This window comes from Macaca mulatta, chromosome 15 (genome assembly GCF_049350105.2).
Source record: "Macaca mulatta isolate MMU2019108-1 chromosome 15, T2T-MMU8v2.0, whole genome shotgun sequence".
NCBI lineage: Eukaryota > Metazoa > Chordata > Mammalia > Primates > Cercopithecidae > Macaca > Macaca mulatta.
This window is the reverse complement of record NC_133420.1, coordinates 18511594-18530891: the sequence shown is the minus strand read 5'-3', so window position 1 is coordinate 18530891 and position 19298 is coordinate 18511594. Positions and strand designations below refer to the sequence as shown.

The following is a 19298-nucleotide window of genomic DNA, read 5'->3' as shown; positions in this document are numbered from 1 at the left end:
AGGACAGGTGGGAGGAGGAAGAGAGCTTCTGGTCTCTTTCTGGGGCCTTGGTTTGAGTTAGGCAGAGATTTGTCTTTCTCTAAATTCAGATTCTCTATCCTTCTCCTTAGGTCTCCAAGTCCCCTGGCACTTTTCTTTTCCTCAGGACCTCTCCAGACAGACTCTGTTTCTCCAAATGTTACATGTTCCAGAAACTTCTTAGGTCCCTGTCCCTTTTTCTCCATGTAGCTGATATCAGCTAGGTTTTAGGAGGAAGGCAGGGGGACAAATTTATACCATGTTGTGAGTGACCGATAGTCCTTTACCCTTCCACTTTAGGGAGAGTTTGCATTTTTTTTTTTTTTTTTTTTTTTTTGAGACGGAGTCTCGCTCTGTCGCCCAGGCTGGAGTGCAGTGGCGCGATCTCGGCTCACTGCAAGCTCCGCCTCCCGGGTTCACGCCATTCTCCTGCCTCAGCCTCCCGAGTAGCTGGGACTACAGGCGCCCACAACCGCGCCCGGCTAATTTTTTGTATTTTTAGTAGAGACGGGGTTTCACCGTGGTCTCGATCTCCTGACCTTGTGATCCGCCCGCCTCGGCCTCCCAAAGTGCTGGGATTACAGGTGTGAGCCACCGCGCCTGGCTTTTTTTTTTTTTTTTTTTTTTTTGAGACGGAGTTTCGCTCTTGTTGCCCAGGCTGGAGTGCAGTGGCGTGATCTTGGCTTACTGCAACCTCCGCCTCCCAGGTTCAAGTGATTCTCCTGCCTCAGCCTCCTGAGTAGCTGGGATTACAGGTGCCCACCACCACCGCCCGGCCAATTTTTTTGTATTTTTAGTAGAGACGGGCTTTCACCATGTTGGCCAGGCTTGGTCTCGATCTCCCGACCTCAGGTAATCCACCGCCTCAGCCTCCCAAAGTGCTGGGATTACAGGCCTGAGCCACCGCACCTGGCTGAGAGTTTGCATTTGTAAAGGCAATACTTACTAATCTAACACTTCTGCAGTTGTAAATTCAGGTCCACAACTCTGTATCCAAAACCCTCAGGGCCAGGTGTGTTTTGAAATTCACAGTTTTTCATATTTCAGAAGACAGCATCCCCTAAGCAAACACAATTATTTCAGCAAAATGTATAAATACCCTCAGTAAATCAGATACACAAAGCCTGTAAACCTCTTCTTATCAGTTTAGATTTTATACCTAATGACCTTATGGTAAACTTAGTTTTTAAAAAATTGGGTTTTCAGAGCTTTATGGATTTTGGAATGATGAATAAAGGATTGAGGGCTTGTATTTCTCAGTATCACAAAGTGAAGGGAGTCCTACAATGTGGTTGAAGAGATATTCGGCTAGCTAGGGCACTTCTAGTAAGCAGTTGGCTTTGGCGTTAAGTTTGCCTCTAGGTCAGCACATGAAACTTCTCTGGGTTTTCCTTTCACACATCAACTGGAAAATATAGAAACTCTTGCTTTTTTCTGATTACAAAAGTACTATGTGCTTTTTTTTTGCTGTTGCTGTTTATTTTTGAGATAGGGTCTCACTCTGACACCCAGGCTGGAGTGCAGTGACATGATCATGACCCACTGTAGCCTCAACCTTCCAGACTCAAGTCATCCTCACACTGTAGCCTCCCAAGTAGCTGGGACTACAGTCACACATGCTGCCATGCCAGGCTAATTTTATTTTATTTTATTTTTGAGATGGAGTTTTGCTCTGTCGCCCAGACTGGAGTGCAGTGGCACAATCTCGGCTCACTGCAACCTCTACCTCCTAGGTTCAAGCAATTCTCCTGTCTCAGCCTCCTGAGTAGCTGGGATTACAGGCGCCTGCCACCATGCCTGGCTAATTTTTGTGTTTTTAGTAGAGATGGGGTTTCACCATGTTAGCCAGGCTGGTCTTGAACTCCTGGGCTCAAGTGATCCACCCGCCTTGGCCTCCCAAAGTATTGGGATTATAGGCATGAGCCACCGTGCCTGGCCTGTGCTTGTTTTTGAAAGTAATATGTAACTTAGAAGATGGAAGTCCTATATAAATCACGTCCCCTAGAAATGATCTTCAGTAACTTTGGTGTTTAATCTGTTACATTTTTGCAACACTTGTACAGACTAATTTTTGTATTTTTAGTAGAGATGGGGTTTCACTTTGTTGGCCAGGCTGGTCTTGAACTCTTGATCTCGTGAACTGCCTACCTTGGCCTCCCAAAGTGCTGGGATTACAGGTGTGAGCCACCACGCCCAGCCTATTTGGGTTGTTTCTAATTTAAACAAAATTTTTTTTTTTTTGAGACAGAGTTTCACTCTTGTTGCCTAGGCTGGAGTGAGATGGCATGATCTTGGCTCACTCCAACCTCTGTCTCCCGGTTCAAGCAATTCTCCTTCCTCAGCCTCCCAAATAACTGGGATTACAGGCATGTGCCACCACACCTGACTAATTTTATATTTTTAGTAGAAATGGGGTTTCACTGTGTTGGTCAGGCTCGTCTCCAACTCCTGACCTCAGGTGTGATCCACCCACTTCAGCCTCCCAAAGTGCTGGGATTGTAGGCATGAGCCACCGTGCCCTACCTAAGAAGTTTTTTTTTTTTTTAAAGTAGAGACGGGTCTCGCTATGTTGCCCAGGTTGGTGTCAAACTCCTGGACTCAAGTGATCCTTGCACCTGGAGCTCCCAAAGTGCTGAGATTACCGGTATGAGCCACTGTGCCCAACCTTTTTTTTTTTTTTTTTTGATGCATCAAGCGCCTTTATGTATACCTTTGTCTGTTTCCGTGAGCACATCTGAAAGATAGATTCCTATAAGTAGACCTGTTGACTCATTGTGTATATGCAGTGTTTTACTTCAAAAGGAGGTGCTGAGTTGTCCCCTTAGCAGGTCCTACCAACTAACCTTCCCACCCACAGAGCAGGAGAATTCTTGTTTCCTCTTCCTGGAATCAATGTCAGATGTCTTTTTCTTTGTTTTGTTTTGTTTTTAGTGGGACAGAGTCTTGTTCTGTTGTCCAGGCTGGAGTGCAGTGGTGTGATCTCAGCTCACTGCAACCTCCACCTCCTGTACTCAGGTGATCTCCTGCTTCAACCTCCCAAGTGGCTGGGACTACAGGTGCACAACCACACCCAGCTAATTTTTAAATTTTTTTTTGTAGAGATCGCATTTTGCCAGGTTGGCCAGGCTGGTCTTGTACTCCTGGCCTCAAGTGATCTGCCTGCTTTGGCCTCCCAAAGTGCTGGGATTAGGTTCTAGCCACCACGCTAGCCAGATATTTTTGTTTTGTTTTGTTTTTTTGTTTTTTGAGACGGAGTCTCGCTCTGTCGCCCAGGCTGGAGTGCAGTGGCGCGATCTCGGCTCACTGCAAGCTCCGCCTCCTGGGTTTTACGCCATTCTCCTGCCTCAGCCTCCTGAGTAGCTGGGACTACAGGCGCCCGCCACCGCGCCCGGCTAATTTTTTGTATTTTTAGTAGAGACGGGGTTTCACCGTGGTCTCGATCTCCTGACCTTGTGATCCGCCCGCCTCGGCCTCCCAAAGTGCTGGGATTACAGGCGTGAGCCACCGCGCCCGGCCAAGCCAGATATTTTTAATTTGCCAACCTTATCCAGGAAGAGAAGTCACATATAATTTATGTGTCCGTGCTTATTCAGGAAGTTGGCAATTTATTTGTTTATTGCAATTAGTGTTTTTTTTGTTTTTTATTTTGTTTTGAGAGGGAGTCTCGCTCTGTCGCCCAGGCTGAAGTGCAGTGTCGCAATCTCAGCTCACCGCAAGCTCCGCCTCCCAGGTTCACGCCATTCTCCTCCCTCAACCTCCCTAGTAGCTGGGACCACAGGTGCTGGCTACTGTGCCTGGCTAATTTGTTTTGTATTTTTTTAGTAGAGACGGGGTTTTACCATGTTAGCCAGGATGGTCTTGATCTTCTGACCTCGTGATCGACCTGCCTTGGCCTCCCAAAGTGCTGGGATTACAGGCATGAGCCACCACGCCTGGCCTGTTTTTTTTCTTCTGTGAATTGCCTGTGTATGTCTGAAACATCAACTTGGTTTTATTTCTCTAAGCGTCCTGCTGTGGTGGGGAGAGGGAAGGGAGGGCATGGTTATTGAAGGGATTGTCAATATTGTCCTTCTCTTTCCTCCCCAGAGTGAGGAAGGGTAGGAGGCTGGTGAGTTTGGCTTAACAAGTCATTACTCTGTCCTGGAAGTATGTGCCTGGTTTGTGCGAGGGCTCAGGTCCTGGAGTCCTGGTTTAAAAGTGAGAGAGAGGCCAGACGTGGTGGCTCACACTTGTAATCCCAACACTTTGGGAGGCCAAGGCGGGCAGATCACCTGAGGTCAGGAGTTTGAGATCAGCCTGGCCAACATGGTGAAACCTCGTCTCTACTAAAAATGCAAAAATTAGCTGGGCATGGTGACACACGTCTGTAATCCCAGCTACTCAGGACGCTGAGGCAGGAGAATCGCTTGAACCCGGGAGGCAGAGGTTGCAGTGAGCGAAGATCACGCCATTGCACTCCAGCTTGGGCTACAGAGCAAGACTCTGTCTCAAAAAAAAAAAAAAGATAAATAAATAAAAAAAATTAGCTGGGTGTGGTGGTGCATGCCTGTAATCCCAACTACTCAGGAGACTGAGGCAGGAGAATTGCTTGAACCCTGGAGGTGGAAGTTGCTGTGAGCCGAGATCATGTCACTGGACCCCAGCCTGGGCAACAAGAGCAAAACGGTCTCAAAAAAAAAAGGTGAGAAGGAGTGTGTGTATTATAGGGGAGGGTTCTATTTACCTATTTGTTTTTTTCATTTTTTTTGGTCAAGATTCTTCGGAGGAGGCCCCTCCAGCCACTCAGAACTTCATCATTCCAAAAAAGGAGATCCACACAGTTCCAGACATGGGCAAATGGAAGCGTTCTCAGGTACCTGTGGTGTCTGCACTTTAGGCTTGGAACTGCAGTGAGAAACTTGGGCTTTTCAAAGGCAGTGGTTTTCTTGGCATGACGGGTGGTGAGTTCCTGGCCCTTCTTGCTCTTGGAGCCTGAGTTTTCAGAAGCTAGGGAGAAAGGTGACGGGAGCTGGCTGTCCCATCCCTAGATCTTTATCAGGCTGGCGCCAGGGTAGCCCGGGAGAGTTCCGCTCCTGGTTCTCATAAGCCATTGCCCCTTGAGTGTTGCTGTATTGGCGGAACATGAGTGTTCGAAATGATGGAGCGAGTCACTTTGATTCTTGGCTGCAAGTAACAGCAAGTGTGGCAGCCAGTGCCTTAAAGGGAGAAGAGGCTATCTCATGGAAACTTTGGCCAGGCATATAGCTAAGCCTGCACATACCTAGGAGCTGGGACCCAGAGCACTGGGCACAGATTGACTTTCTCTGCTGCTCAACTGAAATGATGGGCAGAAGATAACTACTTGTACCTCCCAGGCTTCTGGTACAGGCTGTGGAAATACAGACTGAGCAAAAGCAAGCCAATTTCAATTTCTAAGGGAAGGCCTCTGGCCCAATTCTAGTCAGGCTCCTGCGCCCGGCCTGTGAGCTGAGCTGGAGAGTGTTGCTCGTACAGAAGGCTGGGCACAGGGGTCCTCGCGTGCCGGGCATATTTTCCAGGAGACCCACACCCTACGACTTCTTTGCCTTGTCCTCACTGGGGCTTGGGGCCATCTAAGCCTGTGTGGTTCCTTTTTCACAAGCCTGCCCTCTCAGTGTTTGGAAATGGTTATCATGTCTTTTCTGAGCCTTCACCAGGATCAACAGTCCCTTCAGCTTAGAGACTCAAAGGATATAGTTTCAGTCCTTTCATCATCTTGGTTGCTTTACCTCAGAGTTTCTCAATGTCAGCACTATGGACATTTGGGGGCAGATAATTCTTCATTGTAGGGGGCCGTCCTGTGCCATGTAGGACGTTTAGTAATATCTCTGGCTTCTACCCACTAGATATCAGCAGCATTCCTTTCCCCAGCTGTCACAACTAGCATTGTCTCCAGATCTTGTCAGATCTTCTCTGAGCCAGATTGCTCTAGTTGAGAACCTGCTTGTTTGTTTGAATCCAAATGTGACACTTCCTTTGCTGCTTCTCATCCATGTGTTCCAGCGTAGCTACAGTCAGGACAGGGGCTCAGACTTGCCCTGGCCTGGGAGAGTTGCTTTGGAGAGGCCTGGCCTGCTGGGGGTCATCCCATGGCTGGCAGGAAGATCTTGGTATAGGAATACTTCCTTCTAGATATCAGGGCTTGTCTCAGGGCTTACTGTGGACACCCCAGCTTGGATAAGGAGAAAGAAAGTGAGAGGAAAAAGGGATGAAGAAGAAGCAAAACCAAACAGGAGTCACTTGTTCCCAGCACCTGCCTCTCTAGGGGCCTGCACCTCAATGCTATTTTTTTTTTTTTTTCTTGAGACAGGGTCTCACTCTGTCCCCCAGGCTGGAGTTCAGTGATGTGATCACAGCTCACTGCAGCCTCCACCTCTTGGGCTCAAGCAATCCTCCCACCTCAGCCATCTGAGTAGCTGGGACTACAGGCACCATGCCTGGCAAACTTTTTAATTTTTTTGAGAAATGGGGTCTCACTATGTTGCCCAGGCTGGTCTCAAGCTCCTGGGTTCAAGTGATCCTCCTGCCTCAGCCTCCCAAAGTGCTAGGATTACAGACTTGAGCCACAACACCTGACCCTCAGTGCTTTCTTATCCCTATGTTGGGTGTAACTGCAGCCCGGCAGGGAAGAGAGTGTCTGGTTGAAAGCTGGGGATGGTTGTGTGGGGAGACCTGTCTGTGGCAGGCATCTGCACTGCAACTAGACAGCCTGGCCTGCCTGTGGTGGCTGATTGCTGGGGGCAAGACCCTTGGTTTCCTCATCTGTAAGACAGCAACAGCAACAGCAGTGTCTACCTTATAGGTCTATTGTGTCAAGAAATTGCTGGCAGCAATAGTGAGTACTTGTTCTGGCTGGAGATTAGCGTGTTGCTGTGGTCACTGTCTTGCCAGCTTTTCTGGAGGGTAGGGGTCGGGTATTTGGCATTATGTTTCTACTTCTCCTGCTGTGGGGTTGGGAGTCAGGCTCAAGAGAAGTAGAAAACTCAGAGCTCTTTGGTAATCTGGTGGAGCTTGGGGCAGGTGGTAGGGGGGGTCTGCCACCCCTCTCCCATTCTCCTCTCTGTTTGGTAGGCATACGCTGACTACATCGGATTCATCCTTACCCTCAACGAAGGTGTGAAGGGGAAGAAACTGACCTTCGAGTACAAAGTCTCTGAGGTAGGCCCAGGAGGAGCTGCTGCAGCAGCCTTTCCAAAAATAGCTCCAGAGTCGCCGGGCGTGGTGGCTCACGCCTGTAATCCCACAACTTTGGGAGGCTGAGGCGGGCAGATCACGAGGTCAGGCGATCGAGACCATCCTGGCTAACACGGTGAAACCCCGTCTCTATTAAAAATACAAAAAAATTAACCGGGCCTGATGGCGGGCGCCTGTAGTCCCAGCTACTCGAGAGGCTGAGGCAGGAGAATGGCCTGAACCCAGGAGGCAGAGCTTGTAGTGAGCCGAGATTGAGCCACTGCACTCCAGCCTGGGGGAAAGAGAGAGACTCCGTCTTAAAAAAAAAAAAATACAAAAAATTAGCCGGGCGTGGTGGCGGGCGCCTGTGGTCCCATCTACTCAGGAGGCTGAGGCAGGAGAATGGCGTGAACCCAGGAGGCGGAGCTTGCAGTGAGCTGAGTTTGCACCACTGCACTCCAACCTGGGCAACAGAACGAGACTCTGTCTCAGAAAAAAAATAGCTTCAGAGTCTCGAGGGCTCAGTGCCCACCACCAGGCCAGGGCAGAAAATAAGATTGCCCAAATACATGTGCACTTCACATTTTCATGTCTATATTTCTAATTTTAAAAATCTGTGAATAGGTGGATATTTATAAAATTGAGATCAAGGTAAACATGCTGTTTTATAGTTAGTATTTTTTTTTTTTTTTTGACACGTAGTTTCAGTCTTGTTGCCCAGGCTGGAGTGCAGTGGTACGATCTTGGCTCACCAAAACCTCTGCCTCCTGGGTTCAAGCGATTCTCCTGCCTCAGCCTCCTGAGTAGCTGGGATTACAGGCGTGTGCCACCACGCCTGGCTAATTTTGAATTTTTAGTAGAGATGGGGTTTCTCCATGTTGGTCAGACTGGTCTCAAACTCCTGACCTCAGGTGATCTGCCTGCCTCAGCCTCCCAAAGTGCTGGGATTATAGGCATGAGCCACTGCACCTGGCCTGCTGTTTTTATATAACTTTTGAAATTAAAACAGATTACAAAATAGTAAATGTGCTCACTGGAGAGATTAGTAATAGACATGTGTTAGACATTCACAGCAGAGCTGATCTCTCCCTGTGTTTCTCATACCCAGCTTCCAGGGCAGCCCCTACTGACAGTGGACACCCAGGAAAGCAAGAGCTCCTCTTCTCCTGCAGTGAGCTGTGCCCTCATTTATTTGTTTTATTTTATTTTATTTTATTTTTAAATATAGACACAGGGTCTCACCATGTTGCCCAGGCTGGTCTCGAACTCCTGAGCTCAAGCAATCCTCCTGCTGTGGTCTCCCAAAGTGCTGGGGTGACAGATGTGAGCCATCAAACTTGGCCCCTCATTTATTTAAACAGCCCCCATCTTCAGACTTTTAGATTATCTAGGTAAACATTGCTCCTCGCATATCGTTGCATCCCTGCACATAGATCTGTGGGCCTTGTTTCCGAAGGATTCATTCTTAGACGCGGACATGTGAAGTCAAAGGGCACATGCATTTTTTTGCATTTGGGTTCACACTGCCTGGTGGGTGCTTTCTGGACGTTGTTTCAGAGATGGTTTTGTTTGTGTAGCGAGGGCAAGAGCTGAGGGGAGGCAGATACTGATTGGAAGGTGTGGCCTTACTGGCTCTTTGCTTTTTCTGGATGCTGTCTCCCAGGGCTAGGACCTAGGCCTCCAGGAGCCTCTTGGGTTCATGTCCCAGTTGGCCCAGAGCCACCTTGAGTCTCTTATCTCAGACACCAGGGACTGAAAGTCCTCAGTACTTTGGCCTACCCAGCTCTCTAGCCACAGCCTTGGGCCTGTTGGGTAAGGTGTGGCCCTGCCCTGGCCCAGTTTCTCCACCTGCCCCAAGATCAACATTGTGTGCTTCACCCTTATACCCAGCCCCTGGCAGAGCTGCGTACTGCTGGGCCTGTCTGGCTGTAGGGTGACCTAGGTCCTGTTCTGTTCATTTCAGGAGAACCAGGCCTGTGCTTCTGGTAGGCAGCCTTCCCGTGGGAGCCAGGCCCATTAGTGGCTTTTTGGGTTCCTTTTGGGCTCACTCAGTGCTCTGAAACTGAGGGTCTGGGTGCAGGATGGCTGGGGAAAGGGGGGGTTCCTCCTGGAGCCTGTGGTAAGGGATGCTCAGCTGTACTCAGTGGGCCAGGAATGTCGTGGAGGAAGGCTAATTAAAGGGGAGGTTTGTAATTACCCCAGCAAATCCTTAACTGCCAAGTCCTGTAATTGCCCGTGATTGTGATGGTAGCCATCCACAACAACCAGGTATTGTCTTTTTTTTTTTTTTTTTTTTGAGTTTTTTCTTGTCGCCCAGGCTGGAATGCAATGGCATAATCTTGGCTCACTGCAGCCTCCACCTCCCAGGCTCAGGCGATTCTCCTGCCTCAGCCTCCTGAGTAGCTGGGATTACAGGTGCCCGCCACCACACTCGGCTAATTTTTGTATTTTTAGTAGAGATGGGGTTTCACCATGTTGGCCAGGCTGGTCTCAAACTCCCTACCTACCTGTGATTCACCTGCCTTTGCCTCCCAAAGTGCTGGGATTACAGACGAGCTGCTGCGCCTGGCCCAGGTATTATCTTAGCTCAAGGACTGTGCTTTGGCAGGATTGCAGTGTGGTTACACGCTTGGGTTCTGGAGTCAGTCTGGCTAGTTTCATCACTTGTGAACCAATGGCTTTGTCATTTTTGACCCTCTGTTTCCTCATCTGTAGAGTGGTAAGAGTCAGCAGACTACTCATGGCCCCTTGGGGAAGATTCACTGAGATCCCATGAGTAGGGGTTGTCTTTTGCATAGTGCCTAACACATACTAAATAAATACTTGGATTGTTATTAGCTATTGTTACCATTAGGCATTAGTGAGTTCTAATTTTCAATAGTGTTGCATAGAAAGCTAGCTCTTGGCTGGGCATGGTGGCTCATGCCTGTCATCCCAGCACCTTGGGAGGCCGAGGCGGGTGAATCACGAGGTCAGGAGTTCAAGACCAGCCTGGCCAACATGGTGGAACCCTGTCTCTACTAAAGATACAAAAAATTAGCTGGGCTTGGTGGCGGGCACCTGTAATCCCAGCTACTTGGGAGGCTGAGGCAGGAGAATCCCTTGAAACCCAGGAGGCGAAGGTTGCAGTGATCCAAGATGGTGCCACTGCACTCCAGCCCAGGCGACAGTGTGAGACTCCGAGACTGTCTCAAAAAGAAAAAAAAAGGTAGCTTTTATTTTTTATTATTTATTTATTTTTATTTTTATTTTTGAGATGGAGTCTTGTTCCAACCCAAGCTGGAGTGCAATGGTGCGATCTTGGCTCACCACAACCTCCGCCTCCTGGGTTCAAATGATTATCCTGCCTCAGCCTCCTCACTAGCTGGAATTACAGGCATGTGCCACTATGTCCGACTAATTTTGTATTTTTAGTAGAGATGGGATTTCTCCATGTTGATCAGGCTGGTCTCGAACTCCCGACCTCAGGTGATCTGCCTGTCTTGGCCTGCCAAAGTGCTGGGATTACAGACGTGAGCCACCGCGCCTGGCCAGCTAGCTCTTATTTTAAATGATGCCTGTCCTCCTCTTATGGGGGTTAACATTTTTGATTTTTGCAAAATAAATGTGATAGGAGGTTTATTTTTGTTGTTGTTGTTCTGTTTGCCTTTTTAAAACCTACAAGGGGGCAAAATTCAAAAATGGACAGTACAATTTTAGGGAAGATTTTACTGGTCCCTGAAATCCAAAAAGGAAGCACTGGCCTAGGGAGAATGGGAGAGCTGGAGTTGTTCTTTGTGCCTCAAAGGGGTTTCAGCCCCAGTTCCCTTTCTTCCAGCCCTTCTCTCCCAACACAACAAACAATAGAGGCAGCCCCTATATTCAAAAAGCCCTCTCCTGAAGAGGAGCTGGGAGCCTTTGAATTATTCATTGGCCCAGCTGAGCTAGCAGCTGGGGCCTGGCTCCTGTGACCTCTGCCATCTCTGTCCCCTTCAGTGCCGTGCCTAAGACTGAGATCCCTGGGGCATCTGGGGCTGACTGGTGCTTCCTGGGGCCAAGATAACTGTGCCATCCATTGTAAGCCCCCATTGCTGCATGGGTTAGGTCTGGCCTGTGCTTATCAGCCATTCCTGGTTCTTCACAAAGCCAGGCTCTGCCAGCGCTCTCACATTTCAGCAAGGCAGCTTTATGCCATCCTGGCCCTCTGCTTTAGCCAGGTGTAAAGGGAAATTTCTCCTCTTACAGGCTACTTTTCATGTCCTTCCATGCCCCAAGCCTAGATAAAGGGGAAATGAGAGAGAGCAGCATTCAGGGCGGGTTTCACATATGCAGCTGGGGGCATGGCCAGCCTGAGTTTCATTAGCTTAAGCCTGCCTCTCCCCAAGTACATACATAGCTCTTGGCTGAGTCTTTGCACCTGGCAGGCCTAGTCTGCCTTGTCATCCCAGGCGTAACTTCTCACGTGGGCATCACCCTGCTGGTTCCTACCCAGTGCCAGGATTTCCTGTAAGTTTCTTCTTATACCATTTGTTTCCATAGACACAGGCAAGATCCACTTCCTGGCAGGGACTCTTCCCAGGACTGACTGGCTGCAGATAGCCTTTGCATTATATTTTCCACCAGCCCTGATGCTGGCCTTTTTCTACAAGCCAGCCTGGAAGGAGCACCTTCTAACTGACCTTTGGGTTGGGCAGACAGCCATGATTGCCTGATGAAGAATGATTGCCTCAATGAAGAATGATTTCTTCATTGAGTAACATTTTATGTGCCAATGCTGCCCACACCTCTGACTCCGATTCAACTTCTTGGTCCCTGTCTTCTGTGGGAAAGGCGTAAGGGGATGGGCTCTCAAACTGCCACCCTGCAAAGCATTGCACATGATGGCATTTCCACAAAGATATGAGTTGCAAACTGATTTACTGTAGCATTATGTATGAAATAGATAGGGAAACAGGTGGAAATAACCCAAACATTTAACAGTGAGGAATTAGTTAAATTAATTATAACGCAGTGGCACGATGAAATGTTATTCACTTAGTAAAGGTTGTCATAAGATAATGTTTATATGTAGATGTGGAATGAGGTTCATGAGGAAAAGGAGCAGGCTGCAAAGCAGAATGTGTCCTGTGATGAATGTATTCTGTTACCCCGTGCCGGGCACTATGCACCTCAGGAGGTATTTATCATCAGCCCCATTCTTTAGACGAAGAAACTGAGAGGCTCAGAGTTAGTCACTTGCTCAAGGTCTCACAGCAACTAAATGGTGTTTTAGCTGTGGTTTGAATCCAGACCCACCATGCTAAACAATATAAAACACTGTAAGAAGATAACATAGAAGGGTATGTTAAAATGTTTAGTGTAGGCCGGGCATGGTGGCTCACGCCTATAATCCCAGAACTTTGGGAGGCTGATGCAGGTGGATCACTTGAGGTCAGGAGTTTGAGACCAGCCTGACCAACATGGAGAAACCCTGTCTCTACTAGAAATACAAAAATTAGCTGGGCGTGGTGGCGTGTGCCTGTAATCCGAGCTACTTGGGAGGCTGAGGCAGGAGAATTGCTTGAACCTGGGAGGCAGGGGTTGCAGTGAGCCGAGATTGCGCCACTGCACTCCAGCCTGGGCAACAAGAGCGAAACTCCGTCTCAAAAAAAAAAAAGTTTAGTGTATTTCTGGGTGGCAGGATTACTGGTCATTTTCATTTTCTTCTGTTTACATTTCTATTTTTTATGATGAGTAGGTATTGCATACTGAACAAAAGGCTTCCATAAAGTCTTTTTTTTTTTTTTTTTTTTTAGACTGAGTCTCGCTCTGTCGCCCAGGCTGGAGTGCTGTGGCCGGATCTCAGCTCACTGCAAGCTCCGCCTCCCGGGTTTATGCCATTCTCCTGCCTCAGCCTCCCGAGTAGCTGGGACTACAGGCGTCCGCCACCTCGCCCGGCTAGTTTTTTGTATTTTTTTAGTAGAGACGGAGTTTCACCGTGTTAGCCAGGATGGTCTCGATCTCCTGACCTCGTGATCCGCCCATCTCGGCCTCCCAAAGTGCTGGGATTACAGGCTTGAGCCACCGCGCCCGGCCTCATAAAGTCTTTTTAAAAAGATGTCAGGGCTGGAGTTTGCTTATCTATAGTGGCAGCCCATGGGTAGGCTGCCTACAGAAACCAGGTGCTAAAGCCACCCCGTCCCTGTCCCATCAGCCTAGTGTGCTTCCCTCTCTGGAAATCCCATCGTGCTCCCCTGACCCTCCTTCATATTCAGGACAGTGGGGAAGAAAGAGGGATGGGGGAGGGTGGCCAGCAGGGGCCATGCCAAGGGGTTGGTCATTGTCTGGCAGCAGTGGACTTCCCTCTGTGGCTAAGCGGGAGCCACTTGTCACTGTAGCTTGGACCCCTCTATTTTGCCTCCACAGGCCATTGAGAAACTAGTTGCTCTTCTCAACACGCTGGACAGGTGGATTGATGAGACTCCTCCAGTGGACCAGCCCTCTCGGTTTGGGAATAAGGCATACAGGACCTGGTATGCCAAACTTGATGAGGTGAGGCTGCCACAGGACAGGCCAGGGACTGGGCTGGCAGTGAGGGTGGTGGCACCAGTTGGGAAAGGGCCTGCATTGTATAGCGCTTCTAGGCATATACAAATCTCAGACAGTTTGTTAAAATGGCAGTTTCACTTAGCAGAATTACAAATGAGTTTATACTCTGGTCATCTTCTGGGAAACACGACTATGCATATACAGCCCTCTGCACTACAAGGCTGTTTATTAAGTCACTATTTGTATTACGGCAAATTGGAAATGTTCCAAGTATCCATCTGTAGGGGATCATTTAAATAAATTAGTCCATCCATATCATGGAGTACTGTGCAGCTATGAAAAGGAAATTTTTTTTCTCCCCCTCGCCAAGATGGAGTTTCGCTCTGTCACCCAGGCTGGAGTGCAGTGGCGTGATCTCGGCTCACTGTAAGCTCCGCCTCCCAGGTTCCTGCCATTCTCCTGCCTCAGCCTCCTGAGTAGCTGGGACTACAGGTGCCCGCCACTACGCCCGGCTAATTTTTTGTATTTTTAGTAGAGACAGGGTTTCACCGTGTTAACCAGGATGGTCTCGATCTCCTGACCTTGTGATCCACCCATCTCGGCCTCCCAAATTGCTGGGATTACAGGTGTGAGCCACCGTGCCTGGCCCCAGAAAAGGAATTTTTTTAATAGCTGGGCATGGTAGCTTATGCATGTAATCTCAGAATTCGGGGAGGTTTAGGTGGGAGGATCACTAGAGCCCAGGAGTTTGTGAGTAGGCTAGGCAACATAGCAAAACCCCGTTTCTGCAAAAAATAAGAAATGGTGGTGCATGCCTTTGGTTTCAGCTACTTGGGTGGCTGAAGCAGGAGAATGACTTGAGCTCTGGAGTTTGAGGATGCACTGAGCTATGATGGAGCCATTGCACACCCACTTGGAATGCTAGCTGCATACTCCATGGTGTAGATGGACTAGTCTATTGAACTGATCCCCTACTGATGATTTTATTTTTGAATCTTATGAAGGTGTTACCTGTTCAAAGCAAACAAAAATAAAATAAAAATGCAGGATCTCAGACCCTGTCTAGAAAAGCAGAGTCTACAGGTCTGGGTAGGGACTGGGAATCTGGATTTTCACCAGCTTTCCAGGAGATTCTCGTGCCAGTTGTCTACAACTGAGCTTAAGGAAATTTGGGTCCTAATTGCTCTGGCCCAATATTTTCACATAGAGCAGAGGGGAGGACTCAGGACCCAGTGAAGTGCTATTCCCAAGAGAGGCCCGGGCCTGCCTCTGGACTCTTAAGATGGTACATGGTCTTTTTTTTTTCTTTTCTGTTGCTCAGGTTGGAGTGTAGCTCCCTGCAGCCTTGACCTCCTGGGCTCAAGCAATCCTCCTGCCTCACCCTCCCAAGTTGCTGGGACTACAGCATGCGCCACCACCCCTGGCTAATTTTTGTATTTTTAGTAGAGATGGGGTTTCATCATGTTGGCCAGGCTGGTCTTGAAATCCTGGCCTCAGGTGATCTGCCCACCTTGGCCTCCTAAAGTGTTGGGATTACAGGTGTGAGCCACTGTGCCCAACCTTAAGTTATATATTAAAGCTGACAAATTATAGCTGTACGGCTTACTCATGCCAAGTTTTTTACCCATGGAGTCACCACTCATGCAAAGCAATAGAACATTCTAGCTGGAGTGCTCCCCTTCCCAATTGATATAGCTCAGATTATTCTGATTTCTATTCCATAAATTGATTTTTTTCCATGTTTCTGAACTTCGTATAACTCTGGCTTCTTTTGCTCAATGTCATGTCTGAGATTCATCCATGTTTTCGTGTCTAGCTATAAGTCTTTTTCTTTGCTGTGTAGTGTTCTATTGTATGACTATACCACACTTTATTCATTTCACTGTCGATGGACATTTCCATTGCATTTCCACCTTTTGGCTACTCTAAACAATGCTGCTGTGAACATTCTTCTGCATGTCTTTTAATGGCACATGACACAAGCTCTTAGGAAGGTGGCCTGTGTGGGAATCATAGCACCGACCTACCAGAGTCTCTGTGGGGCTCCAGTGATTTACCACATGGGAGGATTGAGGCTTTTTTCCAGATTCCTCCTGTCTTGCCCCAGACCCCTGTGCCCTGGAAGAATCAGTCGATGATAAGCTGCCTGGGTAGTCTTCTGCTGTAGAATAATAAATGCTGTCCCTCCCCTTCCTTCTGTGGCCCGTCAGAACAGGGAACCAGGCTGGCCTGGCATGGCAGCGTGGGCCCCCAGTCAGGTGCTGCCCCTGGGCACCTGCCCACTGGGATGCTGCTTAATGTGCTGCCACCACTTTGTGTCTCTTGTGTTACCAGGAAGCAGAAAACTTGGTGGCCACAGTGGTCCCCACCCATCTGGCAGCTGCTGTGCCTGAGGTGGCTGTTTACCTAAAGGAGTCAGTGGGGAACTCCACGCGCATTGACTACGGCACAGGTATCTGCTGCTTGTGGGACTCTGTACTTATCTAGCTTCACTGCTTTCTTTTTTGGGCTTCAGGTGGTCTCGGGGCCCTCTGAGCAAGCAAGAGCAATCAAGAATTTGCCAAGCACCTGCAGCCTATTGGGGCCAGCTGGGGTGCAGGATGGTTTCACCGGCAGGGAGGGCGTAGGCATGCAGGGAGGCCCGGATGCTGTGGCTCTGCTGTAGTCCACCAGGGGGAGCTGATGCCCTGTGCATGGTGCTCACGCAGCGCTGCTTTCTGTTCTTGTGAAAATGGTCTCTGAGCAACTCATCATCACCAAAATAATAATTATTAATTGAGCACTTACTGTATGTCAAGGCAGCAGCTTACTGAAGCTTTGAGAAATGAGAACGCTTCTTGGTGGCCTCTGCAGTGTCGTGGCACACCCTCTCCCTTGCACCCTTTGTCTCTTAGCCACATTGTCTGTGCTCTTGAGCTCTTTGGTTCTGTGGTCCATGTAAGCCAAGCGGACTTGGACTTTGAGGAGAGGGAGTGTGTGGGCACCTTAAAAGGGAAGTGTGGACAGGTGCTGTGGTGCGCGCCTGTAATCCCAGCACTTTGGGAGGCCGACGGGGAGGATTGCCCGAGCTCAGGAGTTTAAGACCAGCCTAGACAATGTAGTGAGACTCCATCTCTTTTTTAAAAATTTATTTTAAGTTATTTTTATTTATATATATATTTTTTGAGACAGGGTCTTGCTTTGTCACCCAGGCTGCAGTATAGTGATGTGATCTTGGCCCACTGCAGCCTTGACCTCCTGGGCCCAAGTGATCCTCCTGCCTCTGCATCTCCCCACTCCCCAGTACCTGGGACTACAGGTGTGCACCACCAGCCTGGCAATTTATTTATTTATTTTTTTTGAGACAGAGTCCCACTCTGTTGCCCAGGCTGGAGTGCAGTGGCACGATCTTGGCTCACTGCAATCTCCACTTCCTGGGTTCAAGCGATTCTTCTGCCGGGACTACAGGCACACGCCACCATACCTGTCTAATTTTAGTGTTTTTAGTAGAGACAGGGTTTCACCATGTTGGCCAGGCTGGTTTCGAACTCCTGACCTCTGGTGAGGTTACTTCTCCACCCGCCTTGGCCTCCCAAAGTGCTGGGACTGGGATTACAGGCGTGAGCCACCACGCCTGGCCGATTGTTTTGTAGTTTTTATAGAGAAGGGTTTTTGCCATGTTGCCCGGACTGGTCTTGAACTCCTGAGCTCAAGCTGTTCTCCCACCTCAGCCTCCCAAAGTGCTTGGATTATAGGTGTGAGCCACCATGCTGAGACCCCATCTCTCGAAAATATAAAAGGGAGGCATTCTCTAGGTCAGGGCATGGCCTGTGTAGCTAAGGAGGACCTCTGCTTTGGTAAGGGCCCACCTTTCCTTCTTCCCTGCAGCAGGCAAATGGGAGCACCGCTCAGCCCTCCCCTTGTCTGGGGAATGTGATCTACAAGAGGGAGCCCCGGCCACAGAGGCAGGCCCTGGAGAAGGGCCCTCTTGGACCGGGTGGGGCTTTGACTAAGACCAGCAGGGAAAAGATCAAAGAGGGAAGACTGGCCAAGTCAGCAGGGGTTGGTGCCCCAGCTGCATTCGAACCCCTGAACAATGGGAGCCTGGGCCATGGCTGGTCATAATTGGAAACTGTGGCAGGGGAAGGAAACTGAGCTCACAAGCTTCCAGGCCCTGGAGGGGTCTTTGTCCTCCAGAGACAGGACAGAAGTATTCTCTGACACATTCTCTTCTCACCTCCCTCCAGATAGGTTTTGTGTGACACTGTGAACAATGGGATTCAATCACAGTCCAGTGAGTAGTTCCTATAGTGTAGACCGTTGCTGTTTGATATGACTGGGAAAGGAAGGAGGGTGCTTTTTCACCCTGTAATCTGATCATGTGTTCCCTGCTTAGAAGCCTGCAGTGACTCCCTATTACTCTTAGGGTAAAGTCTGAGCTCTTTCTGATGGCCACAAGGCCCATGTGACCTATAGCCTCCTGTCATCACACACGTTCTCCCTTGCTCTCACTGCCTTCGACATACTGGCCTCCTTAGGGTTCCTGAAACAGATGAAGCTTTTTCTTGCCTCAAGGCCTATGCACATGCTATTCCTTCTGGCTAGAATGCATTTCTTGCTTCCCTCACTCCCTTTGCCTTGCCAACTCACATCTTTCAGATTTCAGGTTAGATGTTACTTCCTTAGGGGAAACCTTGAACCCTTATGTCAGGGTCTTCCTGTGATATCCTCCAGTTAGCACCCTGTCTTTCTCCTTCAGACCTGGAATCATAGTAGTGACTGTATATTTATAATATCTGTTGTCCCTGATAGATCATAAATTTTTTGAGGGCAGGGACTTACTTGTCACTGTCTCCTAGTGTGTAACATGGACGGTGACTGCTTACATAGTAGGTGCTCAGTAAATATGGTGGAATTGCTCAGTGAGTTAAGCCTACATGATGAAATGTAAATGTCCAGCCCGGGTCTTTTGGGAGTAGAATTATAGTACTGGTAGTTCTTTTTTTTCTTTTCTTCTTTTTTTTTTTTTTTTGAGACAGTCTCACTTTGTTGCCCAGGCTGGAGTGCAGTGGCGTTATCATGGCTCACTGCAGCCTCAACCTCCTGGGCTCAGGTGATCCTCCATCTCAGCCTCCTGAGTAGTTGGGACCACAGGCACATGCCACCATGTCTGGCTAATTTTTGTATTTTTTGTAGAGACAAAGAGTTTTGCCATGTTGGCCAGGCTAATCTCGAACTCCTGAGCTCAAGCAATCTGCCTGCCTCAGCCTCCTGAAGTGCTGGGATTACAGGCATGAGCCACCATACCCGGCCAGTATTATAGTTCTTGAAAGGAAAGGACCTAGCATATCTTTCTGAATGGGGAAGAGGTCTCGTTGTCTCCACGTTGACCACCTACCTCAGAGGGGCACTTATCAGTGATTTGGACTCTGGGAGACTAAAACAATCCCAGTCCTTTATCTGGACGACTGTCACCGTTGGTTGTTTTTTCTCCTCCAGGGCATGAGGCAGCCTTTGCTGCTTTCCTCTGCTGTCTCTGCAAGATTGGGGTGCTCCGGGTGGATGACCAAATAGCTATTGTCTTCAAGGTGTTCAATCGGTGA

General features: G+C 48.9%; 1 protein-coding gene across 11 annotated transcripts in view; it reads left to right on the top strand.

Moving 5' to 3' along the window:
• Positions 1 to 19298, top strand: part of PTPA (protein phosphatase 2 phosphatase activator) — a 37420-nt gene that overhangs the window by 4127 nt on the left and 13995 nt on the right. For 5 of the 11 annotated variants that reach the window (XM_077967845.1, XM_015116650.3, XM_077967846.1 and 2 more), the window contains 5 exons: positions 4773 to 4870; positions 7108 to 7194; positions 13594 to 13719; positions 16051 to 16168; positions 19195 to 19294. In XM_077967845.1, coding sequence (XP_077823971.1) covers positions 4773 to 4870; positions 7108 to 7194; positions 13594 to 13719; positions 16051 to 16168; positions 19195 to 19294 — 529 coding nt within the window. Of the gene's footprint in view, positions 1 to 4772; positions 4871 to 7107; positions 7195 to 12259; positions 12365 to 13593; positions 13720 to 16050; positions 16169 to 19194; positions 19295 to 19298 lie in introns of all 11 variants that reach the window. The other 6 variants (XM_077967843.1, XM_077967842.1, XM_015116651.3 and 3 more) reach the window with 3 other exon arrangements.